The 20,869-nt window shown below is 63.0% G+C and overlaps 8 protein-coding genes across 8 annotated transcripts; 5 read left to right on the top strand and 3 right to left on the bottom strand.

The window, feature by feature from the left end:
* Window positions 1–1,171: 1,171 nt before the first annotated feature.
* Window positions 1,172–2,800, top strand: LOC62_02G002745 (uncharacterized protein; the record flags this gene model as incomplete). The annotated part of the gene is made up of 1 exon (XM_062769259.1): window positions 1,172–2,800. One exon carries the CDS (start codon window positions 1,172–1,174, stop codon window positions 2,798–2,800), a length of 1,629 nt encoding a protein of 542 aa, XP_062625243.1.
* A 2,005-nt stretch (window positions 2,801–4,805) lies between these two features.
* LOC62_02G002744 (uncharacterized protein) lies at window positions 4,806–5,830 on the top strand (the record flags this gene model as incomplete). The annotated part of the gene is made up of 4 exons (XM_062769258.1): window positions 4,806–5,141; window positions 5,211–5,540; window positions 5,644–5,746; window positions 5,775–5,830. The coding sequence occupies 4 exons, from the start codon at window positions 4,806–4,808 to the stop codon at window positions 5,828–5,830; spliced, it is 825 nt and encodes a 274-aa protein (XP_062625242.1).
* Window positions 5,831–6,989: 1,159 nt separating this feature from the next.
* Window positions 6,990–7,307, top strand: LOC62_02G002743 (uncharacterized protein; the record flags this gene model as incomplete). Its single annotated transcript, XM_062769257.1, has 3 exons — window positions 6,990–7,050; window positions 7,115–7,226; window positions 7,265–7,307. 3 exons carry the CDS (start codon window positions 6,990–6,992, stop codon window positions 7,305–7,307), a joined length of 216 nt encoding a protein of 71 aa, XP_062625241.1.
* Window positions 7,308–7,589: 282 nt separating this feature from the next.
* Window positions 7,590–12,040, top strand: SPAC890.06 (putative nucleoporin). The gene is made up of 5 exons (XM_062769256.1): window positions 7,590–8,255; window positions 8,296–8,403; window positions 8,458–10,364; window positions 10,403–10,972; window positions 11,017–12,040. Exons 1-5 carry the CDS (start codon window positions 7,763–7,765, stop codon window positions 11,956–11,958), a joined length of 4,020 nt encoding a protein of 1,339 aa, XP_062625240.1. The 5' UTR covers window positions 7,590–7,762; the 3' UTR covers window positions 11,959–12,040.
* On the bottom strand, window positions 12,026–13,177 carry PGR. Its single transcript, XM_062769255.1, has 4 exons — window positions 12,948–13,177; window positions 12,757–12,894; window positions 12,640–12,698; window positions 12,026–12,583 (listed from the first exon to the last, which is right to left on the bottom strand). The coding sequence occupies exons 1-4, from the start codon at window positions 13,152–13,154 to the stop codon at window positions 12,100–12,102; spliced, it is 888 nt and encodes a 295-aa protein (XP_062625239.1). The 5' UTR covers window positions 13,155–13,177; the 3' UTR covers window positions 12,026–12,099.
* An 811-nt stretch (window positions 13,178–13,988) lies between these two features.
* On the bottom strand, window positions 13,989–15,352 carry alcB (Alcohol dehydrogenase 2; the record flags this gene model as incomplete). Its single annotated transcript, XM_062769254.1, has 2 exons — window positions 15,066–15,352; window positions 13,989–14,968 (listed from the first exon to the last, which is right to left on the bottom strand). Exons 1-2 carry the CDS (start codon window positions 15,307–15,309, stop codon window positions 13,989–13,991), a joined length of 1,224 nt encoding a protein of 407 aa, XP_062625238.1. The 5' UTR covers window positions 15,310–15,352.
* A 1,295-nt stretch (window positions 15,353–16,647) lies between these two features.
* Window positions 16,648–17,343, bottom strand: LOC62_02G002739 (uncharacterized protein; the record flags this gene model as incomplete). The annotated part of the gene is made up of 4 exons (XM_062769253.1): window positions 16,648–16,844; window positions 16,885–16,898; window positions 16,938–17,159; window positions 17,198–17,343. The coding sequence occupies 4 exons, from the start codon at window positions 17,341–17,343 to the stop codon at window positions 16,648–16,650; spliced, it is 579 nt and encodes a 192-aa protein (XP_062625237.1).
* A 1,007-nt stretch (window positions 17,344–18,350) lies between these two features.
* On the top strand, window positions 18,351–19,985 carry LOC62_02G002738 (uncharacterized protein; the record flags this gene model as incomplete). The annotated part of the gene is made up of 1 exon (XM_062769252.1): window positions 18,351–19,985. One exon carries the CDS (start codon window positions 18,351–18,353, stop codon window positions 19,983–19,985), a length of 1,635 nt encoding a protein of 544 aa, XP_062625236.1.
* Between the last annotated feature and the right edge of the window lie 884 nt (window positions 19,986–20,869).

The raw sequence follows: 20,869 nt of genomic DNA, 5'->3' as shown, positions 1-20,869 counted from the left end.
CTTGGGCTCGACGCGCCGTTAACGAGACGCGCACGACGCACAACGCTCATTGCGCGGACGAGAGCTTGCAGAGAGCAAAGCACGTCGTATGCCACAAGCCAGACAGACAGGCAGACAGACAACCTCCTCCAGCTCTGGCCAGCTCCTCCAAGCCGCCGCAACGGGGCTCCTCTGTCAACACCCCTCCCCTCCCCCAAGCATGCCCAGCATCCTCACGCACGCACACGCACACATCCGCGGAATGGCCAAGAGAAGAAGAAGAAGCCTACACCTAATCCAGAAGTCGTGTGTCCTCGGGAGCCCCGATGTTACAGGTTTGCCGCCACAGCCAGCCATTGTGAACCGCGAGACATTACCCCACGCGGCAGGCGGCTCGCAGGTAGACGCAGGCAGTGCCTGTGCCGTGCCTCTGTGAGGAATGCGCGTGGGCTTGATTAACTGTGGGGGTGTGCTTGCTACATACATGCTACAGTTTGATTCTTGGATGCTGCACTTGCCCGACCGACTGCAGACGAGTGGTTCGGTCCGCCGCCTGGTCGTGTGCGCATTTGGCTGCTGGAATGCTGGGCTGGGGCGGGGACATGCCGTAACGTAACGAGGCGAGTGTCATGTTGTTGCTTGCTTGCGCTGGCTGCCTGCCCACCGTCGTCGTGACTGGGGAGGTCGGCCGCAAGAAAGCATGGGTTCAGAGGCCTGCCGCTTGGCATCGGAGCAGTGCATCTTAGTGTGTGTCTGGCCGACTCGCACATCTCGCAGCTCGCAGCAGCAACAGCAGTCAGGCAGCCCGAAACATGACACTGGGCCACAGGGTGTGCGTCATTAACACGCTGCCAGCGAGCCAGCTGGCCCAAAAAGCCCAAATGGGGGCCGCGGCCCGCAAGGCCCACCCACCCGGCCCTGAGCCGCGGGTCGGGCTGCTGAGTGGGGGCAAGGCAGGCGGGGCGAGCTGGCTGGCTGGCTGCGTGCGTGTGTGTGCTGCTACCCTCGCGCGCATCACGCGCCGCCTCCAACTTGCGGTTCCCGCACGACAACTCTGCTCTCTGGCTGGTGTGGACGGAGCGTGCAGCGAGCGAGCGGCGACGGCAAGAGCAACAACGACGCGCACGGATCATCATCATCACTTTACCTCATTGTCCTCTTGCCTTCTCCCTCATCCACACTCTCCACATCCATGGCGGCTACCATCGACCTTGCGGACGAGCTCGGCGCCGCCGCCGCCGCGTCCAGCAGCAGCATTCCCTCGTCATCGTCGTCGTCAACGACCGCAGCACCCGCCTCCTCCCCACAACAACGCAAGAAGACGACCCCGCCACCACCGCTGCTAGCGACGAGCGCCGCGCGCCCGCCGCCAGCAACAACATCCTCGGCCTCCCCGCTCTCGCCCGTGTCCCCGCGTAACCTTCCGCGCCGATCACCCGCGTCCCCACCGCCCGCGTCGTCGTCGGGACAGGGCACGCCGACGTCGCCGCGCAAGTCGAGCAGCGCGAGCCTGGGCGGCCAGTCGTCGCCGCCGCTCACGCGCAGGCCGTTATCCGCGCTCGCGTTCGCCGCGTCCTCGGCGCTCGGCTCGCTCCCCAAGCCGCGGTCAAACTCCTCCTTGAACTCGTCGCGGCCGGCCCCGCCCTCCCCTGCAAACTCGCGCCCCGCAAGCCAGATCATCCTCGCTGGCGCGGGCTCGCCGGGCGTCTCGCCGCACCTCTCCCCGCGCATGTCGCCCGGCATGTCGCCCGGCGCCGTGAGCCCCGGCGCCGTGGACTCGCCGGGCGGCACGTCGACAACGTCTGGGTTCAGAGACCGCGCCGGCTCGACGGCGTCGTCCACGTCCTGGCGCTCGCGCGCGCGCCCCAAGTCGACACTCGGCGCGACTAGCCTCGTGCCCTCGCAGGCTCTGTTCGAGGCCGACACCGGCACGAGCGAGTCGGGTGGCTCGTCGCGCGAGCCGTCGGTCGGCGCCAGCGGGTCGGAAACAATGTCCCTCGCACCCCCGCATGACATCGACGACAACGCCGGCGGACACCGGAATCGCCAGTTATCGCCCATGGTGGAGCAGAGCGAGTCGTCTGACCGCGCGAGCTGCCTCTCGGCGCAATCCCCCACGATCACGTCCCTCGCCGTCACGCTCGTCCGCCGCGTCGTGGTCCGCGACTATGCCTTCCCCGCCGACGACGAGCGGTTCAAGGGGCTAGGTCCGCACCGGCCATACTCCAACTGGGGAGAGGGCGAGCCCGAGCCCACGCCAGTGGCCGAGGAGCGCGACGACGCGCGCGGCGGCGCCGGCGGCGGGTGGCCGTCGCTTTCGCTCCCGTGGTCGTTCTTGGGCCGGCGCGCGGCCGAGGCCGAGCCGGCACTGCAGGCGCCAGACGACGACGACTACACGCTCCCCGAGCCGGACCACACAAACGACGAGTACTGGTCGGACGACGAGGACGGCGACGACGACATGGAGGAGCCGGACGGGCTCTACCGCGCAGCGTACGCGTTTGAGCCTGAGGGCGTCAACGAGATGGCGATCGACGACGGCGACCTGCTCGATGTGCGCGGCCGCGGCGGCGGCGGCGACGGCTGGGTCATTGCCATCCGGCTCGACACGTTGGAGGAGGGCCTCGTACCCGAGGGATATCTTGAGCCCGTCACGCGCGACGACTACCCCGAGGCATGGGACCAGGTGCACGAGTCGCGTCTGGCGATCAGCAGGTCGTCGCGGTCTCCGTCGGCGCCCGCCGAGGCGGCGGCGGCACATGAGCAGCACGACGCAGCAGCAGGAGCGGCAGCAGCGGCACCAGAAGCAACAACAGCATGAGAGCAGCATAGGACTTTGGGGAGAAGCACCCGACGAGATGTCATGATTGTTACGTGTTGACGTGAGCGGCGCTCGCGGCGCTCACGCCGGGGCTGGGGCTGGGCTGCGGCTGGGGTTGGTGCTACTGACGAGGAGATCTCGGAGACTACATCATTGCAGGCTACACTGCACTGCACCACACTGACTGATGATCGCCTAGTCATGAGTACCCGCAGCTAGCCACGACGATCGCCTAGGGTGATAGGCCAGCATGGCGGCTGGGTAGCCTAGCCTCGGGGTGTTTGCCAGGGTAGTAGGTGGCGGCTAGGCAAGTCGCCGATTGTTGTCACGCCAAGTCTCCAACGACGCGCGACGCGAGCTCTTTCCTGGGTTTTGCTCTTCAGGAGCGAGCGACGACATGGCCTGCACGTCACTATCGTCTTCGGCATCAGGGCCCAGCTAGCCCCCAGAATAACTCACCCTTGCCGCCTGCCTGCCTGCCAGTCGACACCGCTCAATCCAATGCATCGCTCGCCGAACCTTGATCGAGCAGTACGCGTGTGTATGTAGTGGCACGGCGCCGAAACTGGCCCACGCCACCTTGTTTCTTCCTTGACACTGTCAGATTCAAACCTTCTAGCCCCAAGACACCCACATGCCTCCTTCTCAACAATCCTCATTGCCCTTTCATCTTTGTACCTAACCCCAAGGGATGACGCCCAGTGTTCGGCAAAGCCCCCCGGCTGAGCTTGCAGAGCTGAGGTACCGAGGGTTGCATGATGTAAGTCAGTGTGCATGTCGCCCAGCTGTTAGCGGGGCCTACATTGGCTGTGTTCGTGTCTTCACCCCGTGAACAGGCGAGTGTGGCGCCGGCTCGGCGAGAAGGCACCATGTAGTGGATCCTATGCAACAGCGCTGCTGTCCCCGCTACTCGAGCCTCGCAGCGAGTCCCTAGCGACTAGCAGTGGCTACGCACTCCACCCTGCCAGTGTTGTCTGTAGCAGCGAGCTGACACGACCACTTCCACTTCCGGCGGCGTCAGACAGATTGCTGATCGCCGCCACCGCCGGCCGGCACCAATGAGACATGACACCTGAAACATACACCGCCGCGCGCCTGACTTTGTGTGGCCAGGCGCCAGGTAGCCGACGTCATCCGATGCAATATGCAACACATGCGCGCAGCACACGGCGAGCGAGCGTCTGTGCAGACACGCGTGTGCTTGCGCCCTCTTTGCCGCCCCCTCGTGCGCCCTATTACTTGGGCGCTTTTGGCGTGCATCGTGTGCTTTTGCTGCTCGCGACGCTCGGGCCCTCCTCGACCCGCCTCACATGCGTGCCAAAGGAGGGGTGGAGGGGCGTCCGTCTGGGGCGCAGAGCGGCTGGTGCGCGGCGGCGTTTTCGTAGAGCCAGCAGACAGTGTGGGCCTGGAGCTGGCTGCTGCGCCGTTGCAGCGTGCGTTGCGCCGCGCCGACGTGCACCACCCACTGCACCCACCCACCACCCACCACCCACCACCCACCACGATGGCTTGGTGCCCACACGACGACGACATCAAACTCGACTACACACTCTCCAACCCATCATCCCCTCTGTGCGTCTGCCGTCGCCGCTGCTGCTGGGGAGGGGTTTGTCCCCCACACTCCATCCTCCCCACTCACCGGCTGCTCGTACCACCACCACCACCACCACCACCACCACACTGCAGCCACGACTGACGACGACTACTCGACTGTGCGCCAAGACGATTGCAACAATTCAACGATCCACCATTCCACCCCCCCTCCTCACGCACCACGGGCCGTGAAACAACCAACTACCAGCTATTGTTACCCCGTCTTCCTCGCCTTCCTCGTCTTCCCTGGCGCAGGTGAACGACTACCACCCACCATCCACCACCCACTGGTCCCGTCATCCCCCTCTTGTGCTCTCCACACTTGTCCCTTTCTCTCGCCTCCCCCCCTCGTCTTCCTCAACAACATTCACCTCACCCGACAACAACAACAACAATGCGCATAGACGACCCAATGTCCAGGTCACCCTCGCCCTCCTGCTCAACCTCGCCCCTCTCCCCCACAACCACCATATCCGTCGACGAGCTCCTAACAGACCTCGGTGACCCCAAGAACAAGTACACGCCCGCCATTCCGATCAACTTGGAACATGAGGCATTCCCATTGCCCCCAGAGATGATTGTCGACTGGCACCCAGAGAGAGCTGCAACCTTTGTCACGCTCGAGTGGGCAGACGCAGAGTTACTTGGCTACCCGCGTGAAGTGTTCAGCTCGCAAGAGGTGCGCGAAGCAGAGACCAACATCGAGTTTTCCGATATCATTGACCGCCTCGGTGGACAACAAGACGCGGTGAGTCTCCCGAGTGCCTGTCACGCTCTTCTTTGTAGTGTCGTCGCCTCAGCACTGACCATTTGATAGGAGCCTCACGTCAGCGCCGACATGCCTGAAGAAGCACACTTCCCCTTACTCGAACACCTTCTCTCGCCACCCCACACTCCACGGCCCTTCCCCTCCCACATCCCAGATTTCCCAACGCCACCCCCAGATGACGACGAGTCTGTCAAGTCGGAAACATGGCACACTTTCTGCAAGGCCAAGTCGTGGGTCGCAGATGATGTGGATGCCACGCCCCCAGCCCCGTCCCCACTCGAGCTGTGCGACGACGTGCCAGTTCTGCCCAAGGAAGAAGTGGTTGAGGGGCATGACATCCGCGACGAGCGTGAGGTGTCGGGTGAACTGGAGCCTGCTGTAAGTCTGCCACCGCAGTCAGTCACAGTGATACTAACCACTGACCCATCAAAGGAGGACAAGCCGAAAGTGCCAACGCTGGCAGAGGGAGACGCCCACCCAGCCGACGATGGCCGCTCAGGCTCAGGCTCACTCGAGCAACTCGGGGCCATGTACCCTTCCTCGCCCCCGGCACACGACGACGCAGAGAGTGAAATGGGCGACCAGTCAGTGGCCACACCCACGCCCCTTCAGTTCACCAAACCCCCGTCACCGCTGTCAAGGGCATGGACTTGGTCCCCCGATTGTGACGGAGGAAGTGTGCCATCCTCACCGCCTACTCTCCGCAAAGCCACAGCCCCAACCTCCCCTCTCTCGCCTTTACTCACACCTGTTGAGTCTACGCCCGAAGCACGTCGCCAACGACCAGAGACAATCAAGCGATCCATAAGCGAGGATGGCCCGTCACGTAGCCCGCACCTGGGACGGACTCGCGCCCATTCAGACCCGGCCGAGAAGTCCATCCCCAAGGGGCACAACTCCTCGAATGCCCTCGCACTTGAGGGAATGGGAGAAGTCGTGTGCAAGGTTACATTGGTCGACACGCGTGCCGAAGACAACACACAAAACCCCGCCTCACCCACCGCGGAGCCTGTCAAGACGGAAGCTCATGCCAGTCCGGCACCTGCGCCTAAGCGTAAAGCTTCAGGGTACGTATGCTTTTCTCTAGTTCTGTCTTCTGACGCATCACAGGAAGCGCAAGCGAGATGTCCTGGGTGAATCGGTGGCCCTTGTCTCCGCTTCACAGCAGTGGTATCCAAACCAAGAGTTTGGCTGGAACCAGAATTCGAGCCGGAGAACCCGCCAGCCGTCTACCGAGGTGGCAGGACCCTCCCGTCAACCAGTGAGTATCTGGCTTTCTACAACATCTGACCTTAGTCTCCCTCACCTACCGAGAACGTTAAGCGCCCACGAAAGAAGTATGCCTCCAAGCTACAGAACATCCAGGACAGCGATCCTGTCCATCCACCAGCGGCCAGCAGTCCTGGCACTCGAGTAAGACAATTCGCAGGAAATCATGCTGACCACAGACACAGCCACAGACTGACAAGAGGACAATGACTGCACCAAAGCAACCCACTCCGCTCAAGACGACGCGGGCTCTAACTAGGGCTAGGGCTCCAACCAAGAAGAAGACCACCAAGACCCAAAAGCCTCGAGTCAAAGTGCGTAGCGAAGAGCCCATGGATATGGGAGATGAGGTAAGGTGTTCGTCTTCTCTCAGTTAGGCTCACATCCCAGTGTCTGACACCTCTGTCCTCCTGTCCGAGCACCGTTCGATCGCCAGCGGAGTTGCCACAGAACCCAGGCCCTGACTCCGTTCCCGAGCCGCCAGGTCGTGAATGGTCGCCCGACCCCTTGGCACTGGGTGACGACTCGCCTGAAGACGAGCTATCCACCGCTTTCACTATGTCCAACACCCCTTCCAAGTCCACGCTCAAGAAGCCAACCCCGTTATCGAAGGCGTACTGTGAGGAGGAGGCAAGTCGCCTGATCTGGTCCGCCACTAACATCTTAGGATAACATCATATTAGCCATGTGCCCCCTCCGTGAGGTCGCATACAAGGAGAGTGAAATGCGTGAAGTCTCTGAGCAGCTAGAGAAAGCTGGTTACCAGCCGCGCAGCGCTGGCGCCCTCCGCTGGAGGTGAGTAGGCAGAGGCTTTGAGACCCTAACGAGTCCAGGATCACCCACAAGCTGCGCAAAGACCCCGCGGTCGACAACTAAAAAGAGTGTTCCCAGTGTTCCAAGACCTCAGTATACTGTAGCTGTTGTGTTTTTGAGTTCGAGGTCAGATGTGTAGCGTGTTGCAGACCTCGCGCGTGTCGTGACAGTACAAAAGAAGCCGATGTATTCCAATGTCCCCTGTCCATTGTATTGTATCCAGAAGAGTGCCACAATGCAGCGTCATGGCGGAAGCAAATTGCCACGTGGCCGTTTGTTACTTTCTGGCGTTCAGCTTGTTGAGGTGAAGTTGTTGGTTTCGCTTGCTGCCCAACATCTCCGTCCACCATCAGACCCCTCCCTCCCACCTTTCTTGCCATCTGCCTGTCGACGGGGGACTAGGCAACGACTACCTGGGACCCCTGGGTATACATCGCCTCGAAACTCCGTAAAAGCAAGCCCGATCGCTCGGCGATCAGCAGCACGCCCGCTCGACTCGGCAAGGCAACCACACCATTATGTCGCTGTTCAATCGCGACCAGCCGCAGCAGGGCTACAACCCGTACGCGCAGCAGCCACTATACCCCCAGCTTCCCGGCCGGCCAAACCAGCCGCCAACAACTCCAGGACAGCCTGGCGCGCTCGTTGCGCCGCAGGGGCCGACGTCTGGCGGGCACCCGAACCCGTTCCACCTCCCCTCGCTCCCTCACCTGCACCTGCACCACCACCCGTCTCAGCCGCCTGCCCCCGCGCCCGCACCAGCACCGTACACGTTCGGTTCGTCAGGCCTTGGCGGCGGCTGGGGATCCCGGGCCACGGCGGGCGCGTACGCCGCCGCGGGTTACGCCCCGGCATCAGCCTCCCAGCTCCAGCAGCCCCAGCAGCTCGAGACGGTCGGCAAGGACGAGGATCCAGTGTATGGCCCGTTGAGCCGTGCGCGCGGCAAGATTGACCGCGCCATTGTCAGTGACAATGAGATCTCGCCCGACCTTGCCGAGCAGTTCGCGCCAAGTAAGCCTGCTAGATGTGTTTACCCGCTGACCCATTGCAGCTAGCGAGCCGCCATACCTGCCCCCGCCTACGCAGACGAACGCGTTCCGCACCGCGCGCATCACCAAGACGACGCCGCTCCCGGATGCGCTCCACCAGGAGCTGAACTGTGCGTTGTGTGTGGCTCCTTGATCGACGAAGCACAATGACTGATCGTTCTCAGACAAGCACCTGACTGCGCGCATGGGCCTGTTCGAGGAGATTGAGCGTGCCTGGTTTGCTGTGGACAACAAGCTCTTCTTGTGGAACTACAACGACGGCCGGGACTTCAGCAGATATGACCAGCAGACGGACACTATCCAGACTGTCGGCCTCGTGCGTGCGCGCAAGGACGTGTTTGTCGACGACATTACCCACCTGTTGGTCATTTGCACCGCGACCAAGATTACCCTCCTCGGCTTGTCTCGCTCGGACAAGGGTGAGCTTTCGCTGTATGCGACCAACTTGAGCACCGACACCTCGACTGGCTTCCTTGACATTCGCGGCACCGACTCTGGTCGCATCTTCCTCCTCGGCGTGGACAAGGACCTGTACGAGCTCGAGTACAGCACGGGTGGTGGCTGGCTCTCAGGTGGCTCCAAGGCATGGCTTTCGAATCGCTCCAGCGGCTACTTAAGCACTTGGGTCCCCTCGGTCTTCTCATCCGCCAACCGTGAGGGTGTCGAGTCGTTTGTGCTCGACCCTCAGCAGGGCAGATTGTTCGCGCTCCACACAAAGGGCGAGATCGAGTACATCGACGTCCAGGCTTCGCGGTTCGAGTCGCGCGCCAGATATGTTGCGTTGAGGAACGACTTCCAGCGCCTCGGCTACGGTGGTGCGGCACCAGGTTATGCGGGCGCCAAGGTCGTCTCAATAGCCATCGTCGGCGCCGAGGAGAGCAAGAAGGCGTGGGTGGTTGCCATCTCGGCGAGCGGAGCCCGTGCGTACCTCGGAACCGCGGCGTTCTACAGTCAATATGCGACCACTGCGTCTCTCCAGGTTCTCGGCCACCGCCCCCCACCACCCGAGACGACCAAGGCCGACGCACAGTCGTTCTACTCGTCCGGCACCTTCATCGGGGTGCACTATTCCCAGTCGCCCACGCCCACCGCCCGCCTCACGTTTGTTACCCCCGCTCCCGGTCGCCAGTCGTCAGTGCGCGAGAACTACGAAACCTTCCACCTTCCCGCGCTTCAGGAGTGGTCGTCGGTCGACACGGTGCCCAGCCAGGTTTGGACGATTGCCGAGGTCGCGGCGACCAACCCGTCCAGGTCACCTCCCGCACTGTGCAGAGATGATGGCATCGCTCTCTCCGCCCTCCCCCGCCAGACCACGGCCTATGCCCGCCAGTTCCTCATCCTTACCCCTAGCGGCATATTCTGGGCCGTCCAGCCCCGCCCGATCGACATGCTCGAGGCCGACATTGGCCTCGAAAAGGACACGGGCATTCACGCTGGACGGGCAGCATTTGGTCGTGTCCAGCTTGCCTCCATGGGCGTGCAGATGGGAGCCAATGCCGACAAGAACAAGCAGTCTGACCTCATTTCCATTTCCAACAACATCTTGCTGGTGTCCGAGCCACCTGTGATCCGCCAGGCATCCAACGGCGCGCGCTCCATTGTGTACTCTGCTCGTCACGATGGTCTCGCCCTGATTCTTGGCCGTCTTCTGCGCCCCATCTGGAACGCAAAGGTTGTCGTCCCTGCTGGCCCCAAGAAGTTCAAGCTAGGCGTCACGGACAAGGGCCTCCACGAGGTCCAGGGCCGTCTCGCAGACCTGCGCCGCTTCACCGAGGACCACCCCTTCCCTCGTCACCAGGCTGAAGGTGACGCCAAGCTTGCCTGGGACCAGGAGGAGCTGTCTCTCCATGGCCTGCAAGTCCTTCTCAAGCAGGCCATCGAGGCCATTTCGTTTGTTCTCCTGCTCAACGACTACAAGCTGCCCGACGTTATCGCCAAGTGCAACCCATCGACGCAGTCTACGCTCGCGAGCCTCACCTTCCAGGGTCTCCTCACGAGCCAGGGTGGCCGCGACACTGCGCGTCATCTGGTGACGGCGCTCATCGAGTTGCAGATTGGCCAGGAGCTGGGCGTAAGTTGCAACGTATTGTGCATGTGCTGACTACTCAGATCGACACCCTCAGTGCCATCCTTCAGGAGCGCTGCGGAACATTTGTGCAGTCTGGCGACGTTGTTCTTTACAAGGCGGAGGAGAGCCTCCGCCGTGCCGAAAACACGCGTGATGCCATCGAGCGCCAGGAGAACCTCTCCGAGTCGCTCGACCTGTTCACTCGCGCCTCGTCGAGCGCCGCCGCTGCCGTCTTCCCCCGCCTTCCTGACGCGACTCGCCGGTACCGTACGCTCAACGACGTGCGCGGAACCATCGAGCTGCCGCTCCGTGTCGCCACCGACATTGACCCCGACGACAAGGCTGGCGACTTTGTGCGCGATGGCCGAAACCCGGGTGACCCGCGTGCCGCGTTCCTCCAGCAGCGCCAGGAGTGCTACCAGCTCGTGGTCGAGGCCCTCAACAGCTATGACGAGAAGCTCGACAAGGCTGTTGCCGCCGGCAACCCTTCGGCCGCCGTCAATGTCAGAGACCAGGCTTACGCCTTTGCCATCGCCTCGGACGACGAGTTGTTCCACTTCTACCTTTATGACTGGACCATTGAGATGAACCGCGCGGACCAGCTTCTTGAGGTAAGCCCGTCTATGGCAGTTAGCTGTATACTAACGCGCTCCAGTTTGACACGCCATTCATTGAGCGATACCTCCAGATCACCGAGTCCAACGTCCCCGAGCGCCGCGACCTGCTTTGGAAGTACTACGCGCGGAGGGAAGAGTTCCTTAAGGCTTCCAAGGCCCTGCACGACCTCGCGACGAGACCTAGTGACTTGGGATTGCAGGAGCGCGTCTACTACCTTGCGCAGGCTCTGGCCAACGCCAAGTCGGCCATGTCGATTGGATCGGAGGACGTCGAGTTCACAACGGCGTTGCAGGAGCGCATCGATGTCGCCCAGGTTCAGCTGGAGGTCGTCGGCGCCGTCGAGGGCCACCTGGACATGGACCGGGGGGAGAAGAACAGCGTGCTTGAGCACCTCAACAGCGAGTTGATGACCCTGGACGACCTGTACCTGCAATACGCTAGACCGCTTCGTCTGTACGAACCGATTCTCCTCATCCTCAAGACGGCCGACACGCGCATCGAGGACGTTTGCGAGGCGGTGTGGAGGGAGCTCATCGCCGAGCGATCACAGGACACTCCCCTGGACGCCGCTGTCGGCGAGCTTGTCACCGACTTGTGCCGGAAGTACTACCCCTCGGAGGCTGCGCCATCCGACATTGTGCTCCCTGTCGTGTACGGTGAGGCCGCGCCTCACCGCGCCGCCACCGAGGCCGGTTGGGCATCGAAGGCGCTCCTGGCTGGCGGTGTTGGCTTGCGGGATCTGTGGGACGCTGTCGTCGCGCTGCACGACGAGGCCGTCGACTACCGCGAGTACTATGCCGAGGAGGCGGCCACGCTCATCACCGTGTGGCTCGACAACAAGACTGGTCTTCCCCCCGCCGACGTCGAGCAGTTTGCTTCGGCGTACATGTTGCGGACGAACGGTGTTCAGCTGGACCAGCGCCTGAGCGACACACGCAACACCATGTCGAAGGCCAAGAATACCGCGGGACAGTTTTAGGGGGGTAATGGTGAGAGGGAGGAGTAGCAAACCATAGAGGCGTGTTTGGTTGAAGCATTCTACATATGATATCTGATGCATTCTGCACTAGTGGCGGCGGGCGGGCGAGGGTAAGCACACCGAGTGAGAGCATGTACAATGTTACAACCCGCCAACCCAGTATCCAACACCAGCCATGACGCTGGCGCAGATGAAGTTGACAGCGGAATTGGACAGAACGTTGATGCCGGGCCCGATAGTAACCACACCCGGGGCGTTCTCGCGCTCCGCAGACGACAGGTCAGTGAGGACACGGCCATCGGTCGTGGAGTAAAGCGTGCGCTGGAGCGTCGCCCCGAGCAAGCTGTCCAGCAAGCTACCAACCAGGCCGGCCGCAGTGCCAAAGCCAAGAAGCTGCGTAGCCGCCGCCCAGCTGGACCCGGCGCGGTCCTCGATCGCAAGGTCAAGCGCGACCACGAGCGCCATTATCGTTCCGCCGGCAGCACTCGCCGCCAGCCCGAGGGGGGACACGGCGCCGTTGGTCCCCGGTGGCACGGGGGCAAGCGTGAGGATGTGCGTCGGCTTGCTGCGGGAGAGGATGCCCAGTTCCGAGGCGAGCGTGTCGCCTAGGCATGTGGCGAAGTGGCTGCGCGAGCGTCAGCGGCGAAAGGGGTGGAGGGGGGGTGGAAGGGGGAGGCTCACCCCAGTGCCGCGAAGATGAGCTGCCTGCCCAGGCCGGGCTGGAAGAGCGGGCTTGCGTCCTGTGTGCGCGGGTCAGTGAGTGGGGCCCGGGGCTGCCGCCTAGGGCACGGTACGTACGCTGGCATACAGCCGATAGGCGATCGCCGCGAGCAGCGACGGCAGCGAGTTGGAGAGGACTTGGACCGCGTTACGGTTGCCGCCTGGTTTCGACGGGTCCGGGCCGTCCTCTAGCGTGGCCTTGGTGGCGGCTTTGACCTGGCGTCGGGGTCAGCGGGACCTGCTGCAGGAAGGCAAGGGAGCGAACTCACCTTGGTTGCCCGGCTCCCGATCAGATAGAACGCGATCATGGCCACGCCGAACACCTTGACCGGCCCCGCGAGGTGGCCATACCCCACCACCCAGGCCGCCGCGGACCCGGACGCAGAGAGCGAGCCTTTGCACAGGCCGTGCAGTGCCAGTCCGGTGGCGATCAGCGCCGCGCCGGGGTATATGTTTGTGTCGTGCTCGCTGGGCATCGCGTGTGATGTGTGCGACGGACGCGAGACGTCGACTTGGTCAGTCGTGGTCTTCAGTCGCCGCCGTGGGCGCGTCGAGGACACAACATGAAGAGGCAGGCTAGTGTTTGCGGGGCTCCGCCACTCATGATACACAAATGCCACGTATTCCGCCCAGCGGCCTCGCACCGTCGCTCTGCCTGCCCAAAAACTCACAACTGCACGCTCTCTCTTCTCTCCATCCTTCCAGGTGAGTAGTAGCGCGCTACACCGTCGAGCAACGACTAACCCGCGCAGTTTTTAGAAATGATGACACTCCGCGGCCGCAAGTATTCGACTGTGCCCGGCCATTCTTTGGCAGCGCGGCGCAGAGAGACATCAGCCGCCCGGCGGCCACCATCCTTGTTTTAAAGGGGCGGTGGGGGTCTGACTAGACTGGGGGATGGGTTTGGTTTTGTTTGGGCAGGGGGACGAGGCGGGGCGGGGGGAGTGGGGGGTGGGCAGGTCGGTCGGGGACGGGGCGAGGATCACGCGGAATGATGCCGGAGGAACTGTTGTACACCGTATCACGAGACGCAGTATGCAGACGGAGATGCTCGACGCCACTTCCTGGAACCCGGCAACCCGCTGGCTCTGCTTTATTCCGTCTTGTGGGCAGTGCCGCGGAATGAATGGAGCAAGCAGCGCAGCACGCAGCGCGGTGTACGACACCCGCTGTGGCACCTTCTCGGCGTTCGTCAACACCGGCATGCCACCCAGCCAGTTGGCAGATACCCAGACCACGGCCGCTTCATACATGGACTGCTGCATTCACTACGCCTACAACTACTACTTCTGACTACACCGACAGGCCCCTTACATCTCGATGACAACACGGCCCTCAATCTTGCCGTCGTGCATCTCCTGGAACACGGACGTGAGGTCCTCGAGCTTGGCGAGGCGGATTTTGCTGGTGGCAATGCCGCGCTTGGCAAAGTCGAGCGTCTCGATGGCCTCGAGGCGGTTACCGACAGCCGAGCCGGTGATGGTGAGCTCCTTGAAGATCATGACGGCGGGGATGGCGCCGCCAATGGGCTGGAGCTCGCCCTCGGGGATGCCGACGCAGATGACGCGGCCACCGAAGCGGCAGAGCATGGGCGCCTGGGCGTAGGCCTGGTTCGAGGCGGTGAGGACGAGGACGGCGTGCGCGCCAAGGCCCTCAGTGACGTCCTTGACGGCCTTCTCGACGTCGGTGACCTTTGTAAAGTCGATGAAGAACTCGGCGCCGGCGTCCTTGACGAGCTTCTCCTTGCTGCCGTGGTCGATGCCGATGACACGCGCGCCAACACCCTTGGCGGCGATCGAGACGGCAATGTTGCCCAAACCGCCGCCGGCGCCCATGACGACGACAAACTTGCCGCCGGCGACCTGCGCCTTCTTGAGCGCAGAGTGGACAGTGACACCCGCACAGAGCATGGGTGCGGCGAGCGCAGAGTCGAGTCCATCAGGGACGGGAGTGACGTAGTCGGCCGGGCCGACAGCGTACTCCTGGAAGGTGCCGGGCGTGTAGTAGCCCGAAACCTTGTTGTTGGGGCAGAGCGCATCGTGGCCGTGCATGCAGGCGGGGCACGCGCCGCAGATGGCAGACACCCACTTGATGCCGACGCGGTCGCCGACCTTGACGGGCGACTTGTCGAGGCCAGGGCCGAGCTTGGCAACGAAGCCGACGCCTGGGGGTGTGAGCATAGAGTTCGATAGCGTTCGGGACGGGACGACGCGGCGGCGGTGGCGCCGGCGGCGCCGGCGGCTACCGCCAGCCCCAGGAGCAGGCGGGTAGAAGAACAACTGGCCGCGAACTGGCCGCGCCGCTCCTTGCCTTGCCTGCTTGGCGACGAGCGCCAGCAGCAACGGCACCAGCACCACCGCCCACGTCGTCGCCACGTAACAACTCACCCTCGTGGCCACCAACCTGACCCTCAGGAGTGGGGAAGGGAAGCGCCTTCCATCCGTTGACCATGACCGAGTAGTCCGAGTGGCAGACACCCGAGTGGGTGAGCCTGACGAGCACCTCTCCCGGTCCGGGCTCGGGCGTGTCGACCTCGACGACCTTGGTACTCAAGGTGCCGGGCTTGTCGTAGACGGCGGCCTTGTGCTTCTTGGGGATGTCGGTGAGGTTGGCGGGGGGAGCGTTGGACATTGTGGGCTGATGTAGTTGGGTGGATGGGTACTAAGGGGTGAAGTGATGCACTAGGTGGTGTTTGAGAAGCAGCGAGCGTTTTAGAAGCAAAAGGAAGAAGCGACGCGGTGACACGCTGTTTATATACACGTTCATGGCCATGGGTGAGGCCCAGCCCATCGCTACTCGGGGCGGGGTCACCAGCCAGTAGCTAGGGTGGGGGGCCGTGGGGGAGACAAGACAATGAGCGTCGCACACGGCTCTGTTCACAACCGGGATTGTCTGAGACCGAGGGGGAGGCAGGGGGGTTAGGCCATTGCCGGAAACATTGGATCACAAGACCCGCACCTCGGCTAGTTTGGCCTAGTGCTACCTGAGGTCGACGACGTGGGGCAGGCAGGCAAGCAGGCAAGCGGGCAGCAAGCGCGCGCGGCGGGGACATCGCCTATCTCTACGTGGCACGCACGCACGCACGCAGGTGGCATACTGTAGAAGCAGCGAGCCAGCGCCACGCCATAGCCGGCGGCCGGCAGCGCTGCCGCGGGATCCTCTGTGCGCAGGCAGGCTCGACGTCGCTGCTGACAGCCAGGCGTATGACGTGAGTCGCCCCGCGCGCGGCGTTCCAGCCTCCATGCCGCGCTATCAATACATCGGCATGTCACGTGTGGGACAACGCTGTCGCTGTACCTTTGCCAAGGAAGGCTCGAGGCTCGCTTCGCCCGCCCGATCGTGCCCAGTTGCTGCTCCCTTGCCCTCGTCACATCACGGCTCGCTCCCTCCCTTGCCGATAACTTGTGGGGTTACAGGGGGGCCCACGGTACGGCGCGGCGCATCACTCGGTCCCTGTAGCTCGCTATGCTGTCTGCAACACATATGCGGAGGTATACCCGAGATTGCGGCGAATGACCTGCGGCGCTGGGAGTCGGCGGCGCCAGCCCGCCGGCCCGCGATGCGCAGTGTCGACACACGCCGCCGTCTCCCTTAAAACGCGGAACGAAGTCGGCTCAGCGCGACGACCTCGGCTCAGCACTCTCGGTTCAGGCTCGGCCTCTCGCGCGCTTGAAGTGAATAGCCGACCCCAGACGGGCGGGTGAGTCGCCCAACCGAAGAGGATATCAGTGGAGGTGGAGGCCGTAGCGAGGTAAGGTGAGTGACAACAATGTTCTCAAGTCAGGCCGCATGACAACAGCTGTCGGCTTCGAGCACTCAACGGGGCGATCACCGAGGGGCGGCGTCGGAAGGCAGCATCGAACACCCAACATCGATGATCAGTTCTGCATAAACACGGCGCGCGGGGCCCTGTTGTCGGCGCGCCCCCGCCCCGATCCGTCCCTCCCTCCACACCGACTTCCGACCCACTCAGTTGCCAACGGCCGAGACAAAGCTCTGGCGGATCGACGCCCAGCGCGAAAGCGGCACCGACGCGGCCGACTTCACGTCGTCAACAACCCCGTCAACAGCAGGGCGGAGGACGAGGATCTCAAACTCGGCGGCGTGGGCGTCGACATCGCGCGCAAGGCTCGGGAAGTGGGCGTGCGGGGCACCGGGTTGCCAGACTGTTGTCAGCGATCACAGCACTGATCTGCGCTCGCTCACATCCTGGTCGCTTGCTGCGCGTCAGCGTCAGTGTCTCTCGTGGACGCACTTACCCAAACGGCGTGTTTGGCGTCGGCGCGGCCGTGCGCGCGAGCAGCAGCCCCCCGTCCTCTGTCGCCGACCATGCGCGGGCCGGCTTGATGTCCCCAGCAGACACCTTGACCCACTTGTACGGCGCCTTCTTCGCCGGCGCAGCGGCGCACAGCACCTCAAACTTGCCGACCATGATCGTTTCCTCGCCATTCGTCACGACCGCCTCGGACTTGTGCGCGACGCTGCGCATTAGCGAGCTTCACCTCACGCCGCGACCTACCGGCCAAAGTACCACACCCCGTTGTTGCTGTACCGCACAGCATAGAGCGGGATGCCGACACGCCCGCCGCCGCCGCTAATCTTGACGGCCGTGGGCGGGAACGCCTCGCCCTTGGCCATGCGGGTCCAGTGGAGCGGGGAGGACATGGGTGGCGAGAGTGGGTGTGGGTGGGGGTGGGGGAGTCGATCGGAGGGTGGCGCGCGCTTGGCCGTGCGGTCGCGGTGGCGGGGGTCCTGGAGGCGGTGGTTGTAACTGTTGTCGCTGATCGCAGGCACTACGTGCTCGTGGTAAGTGTTGTCGACTACGTCGTCGACGAAAGAGACTGGACGACGATGGAACGTTTGTCCAGCACCCAGAGACGAGCCAATACGGCCTCGTTCGTGCTCGGGCCAGCGGTGCACGAGCGCGCGAGAACCCCGCTCGGGCCAACAGCTGGACTCACACGACCAGCGGGATGAAGAACTGATGCACGCCGTGGCCAGACTCCACTCCACTGCCACCTGACTGATTAGCATGACATGCGGTGTCCATACACAGCGGACGCAGGTCCGCGGAGGGCGGAGAGAAGGGGGGACGAGGGGTGTCATCAGACGATCACCACGGCCGCCGGCGCACACAGAGGCAAGGACAGATCGACAGCCACACTCCGATGGACGTCGTCCCGAAAGAGCCCGGCGCGCGCTCCCCCCTGCTGTCTTTTGCTCTCCTCCGAACACACCACCACCGAGATCGTCGCATCATAACATACCTCGGTACCTCAGATCTGGGTCACGCCGCACGCGCCGTGTGGCGTGTGGCGGAGCGAGGCGGCGCGAGGAGGCGGGTGGCGGCTGCTATATCGGTATCTTCAGGCCACCAGCCAGCCAGCGGCCCGGCGGCTGGCAGCTGCCTTGACTTTCGGCCGTCCGGGCGTCCGGGCGTCCGGGCTCTTCGCAGCATGCTGCGTGACGCGTGTCTCTTAATAGCCTGAGAGGAAGGGCGAGCGAAGGAGAGGGTGTAGACACGCGGAGAGGTGAGGAGGAGCAAGCATATTTACTCACTCATCTCACATCCGCGTTCTTCCTCCTCCCCCCCGTCTCCTTCTCCCTCCCCTCTATTCTCCCTTTCATCGTCGTCGTCCTCCCCTCTAATCTCCCCCCACCTTCTTTTTAAAATGCGTGCCGCCCTCGGCCTGCTCCTCCTCGCGCTCAGCGGTGCCGCCGCGCGGGGCGACGACGACAACAACGACGACGACCACCGCCACAGGGTTGCCTGCCCGACGTCCTCAAAGGCGGCGGCCTCGAGCTCCTCGGCCAAGGTCTCGGTGTTGAGCTCCTCGGCCAAGGTCTCCGTGTCGAGCTCACCGTCCAAGCCATCCCCCTCGGTCTCCAGCTCGTCCTCCGTGTCTTCGGCGTCGAGCTCTTTTTCCAAGCCCTCGGCCTCCGCCTCCGCCTCTAGCTCGTCGTCGTCCAAGGCCGTCGCTCCTTCCCCCGTGCCGTTCTGCACCAAGAACGCCGATCTCGTGGCGCTGCTCAAGAGCGTACCTTCCGTCAATGACATTTGTTCGTTCCTCGGCGCGCCGCTCACCGCCGCTGCCACAATCACGACGACCTCGACCCCGCCCGGCGTCACGTCTACCGCCACCTCGTTCACCACATCCACCAGCACCGTCACAGACGTGGTCACTAGCACCGCGGTGAACACGCTCACGCTGGGCGCGACGCTCACCGATACGGCGACGTCCACCTCCGTCCTCGAGGTGGACATCACCTCCACCTCGGTCCTCCCCGAGACTTTCACAGCTACCGCGACCAAGACATTCACCGACAACTTTATTGTTATGGCCGAGACTACGCTCACTGTCCCCGAGGTAGACACTCTTACCCTCACTACCACCCTCACGACGACTGTGACCGCAGGTGCGGTGGTGACGCCTGTACGCCGCGGGCTCGTGCTCCCATCTTCCCTCAAGGGCCATGCACTCGACACTATCCGCCAGGCATGCGGGTGCATCACTCTCCCGGCTGTCACCAAGACCTCGACACTTCCTGCACCTGTTGCCACCACGACCGTCGTCTCCGTTGTGCCCGCAGTCCAGGACACCACGAGCACCCTGGTCGTCGGTGCTACGCAGACCGTGACGGCCACCTCCACCACGACGGTAACATCTGTCGCAGTCAGCACTTCAACCGCAACGCACACCGCCACCTCCATCCTCGACACCACGCTCACCTCGACGACGCCGACGATCGTCGACGAGACTTCGACCTTGGTGCAGACGCTAACCGCCACCTCGACGCAGTTCGTGACCGTTACGGCGACAGCCACCGCGACGAGCACTGCGCCCGCTGCACCAGTCCCAACGGTCAACCTAGTCCAGAACGGCGATTTCCAGAACCCCAACATCAACGGCTGGACAGTCGCGAAGCCGGGCTCGACCCTCCTGCAGTTCGCGCTCGACTGTGGCGGCACACCGTACTGCCCGGTTCTGTTCACGCCGTCGGGTGGCTCAATTAGCCTCTCGCAGACGATTACAACTGTTCCGGGACAGACGTACGCCGTGTCTTTCCAGTGGAATTTCATGACCTACATGCCGCAAGGGGTCCAGATGTCGTGCAACGCCGGCAGTACGCAGTGGACACTCGACGACGGGCCCACCAACCCGACCGCCGCGACCCAGAACGTGTGGAACAAGTTCAGCAACACCTTCGTCGCGGCATCCACGTCCACCACGTTCTCGGTCACTCTGATGTCGATGCAATACACGCGCGTCGAGTACACCCTGTTCAACGTCCACGCTGTGGTCTGAGCGGCTGCCCCGGGTTTAGTTTTAGACAGTTGCGGTTAATCATCTTGTGAATGCGAACGAGACGGACAATGCTTCAATGACATGGTACAGACAAAAGCCCAGTAAGGAGGTGTACGCCGCGCTCTGAACCTGGCGGGCGAGTCGAACGAGGCGGAGTTCCTTGCGCTGAGAGTACAACACGCGCACATTCCTCTCAACGGCGAGATGCCCCGCGGTGTTCATGGGAACCACGCTTCTACATTCCCTCAGAGCAACGTTACCGCCGGCTCTCGGTGATCTGCTTATCTCGTTTCTATTGGATATGGGCAACGTAGATCTAGGAAAGCATAGTATGCCTGAGATCTCGGGAACCATAGTTATCGGCACAGTTCGCCACTTGTTTTGCCCCTCCTGCTTGGCCTTGTGGCGGCGCCTCAACAAACGTCGGCATCGCGTAGCTCATGGCACACTGGGTCGGAACGATCTTCTGCGTATGTTGGTCAAGGTTCAATAAGCGCACAGCACACTGGACCCGGAGATCTAGGAAAGGACGACGATGCATCAGCAGCCACTGCACGGATCACGACTGTGGCGGCGCGCTGGCTGGCGCACTGATCGACCGACCGCCGAAAATACACTCTGCGCGCGTGACGCGTCCGCACGGGCCTTGAGGCGCGATGCGGCGAGGTCACCTCACCTCAGGCATGTTTATGTCCGACCGAGTCCTGTCTCTTGCTACAAGTGGCAGGCTGGCCACTGCAGGACTGAAATAGCGGTGCTGCTTGTTGATGTATCCCGAAGTCCATTCCGCCGCTGCCGCTGCCGTCCACAACGTTGCTGCCCGAGGGGGTGCTTTAAAGCTGGTTGAAATTCCTCTTGCTCCCTATGTAGGGGTCCAACTCGTC

The sequence above is a fragment of the Vanrija pseudolonga genome, chromosome 2 (genome assembly GCF_020906515.1).
Source record: "Vanrija pseudolonga chromosome 2, complete sequence".
Lineage (NCBI taxonomy): Eukaryota > Fungi > Basidiomycota > Tremellomycetes > Trichosporonales > Trichosporonaceae > Vanrija > Vanrija pseudolonga.
Note: the sequence above shows the minus strand (reverse complement) of the source record. Positions and strands in the feature narration are given on the sequence as shown.

Coding starts and splice junctions, on each gene's coding strand:
- PGR (XM_062769255.1), bottom strand. CDS start 13,154: ATGCCCAGCGAGCACGACACAAACATATACCCCGGCGCGGCGCTGATC. Junction 12,895..12,947: donor TCGGGAGCCGGGCAACCAAG/GTGAGTTCGCTC, acceptor CCCCGACGCCAG/GTCAAAGCCGCCACCAAGGC. Junction 12,584..12,639: donor CTCATCTTCGCGGCACTGGG/GTGAGCCTCCCC, acceptor ACGCTCGCGCAG/CCACTTCGCCACATGCCTAG.
- SPAC890.06 (XM_062769256.1), top strand. CDS start 7,763: ATGTCGCTGTTCAATCGCGACCAGCCGCAGCAGGGCTACAACCCGTAC. Junction 8,404..8,457: donor GCTCCACCAGGAGCTGAACT/GTGCGTTGTGTG, acceptor GATCGTTCTCAG/ACAAGCACCTGACTGCGCGC. Junction 10,365..10,402: donor AGATTGGCCAGGAGCTGGGC/GTAAGTTGCAAC, acceptor CTGACTACTCAG/ATCGACACCCTCAGTGCCAT.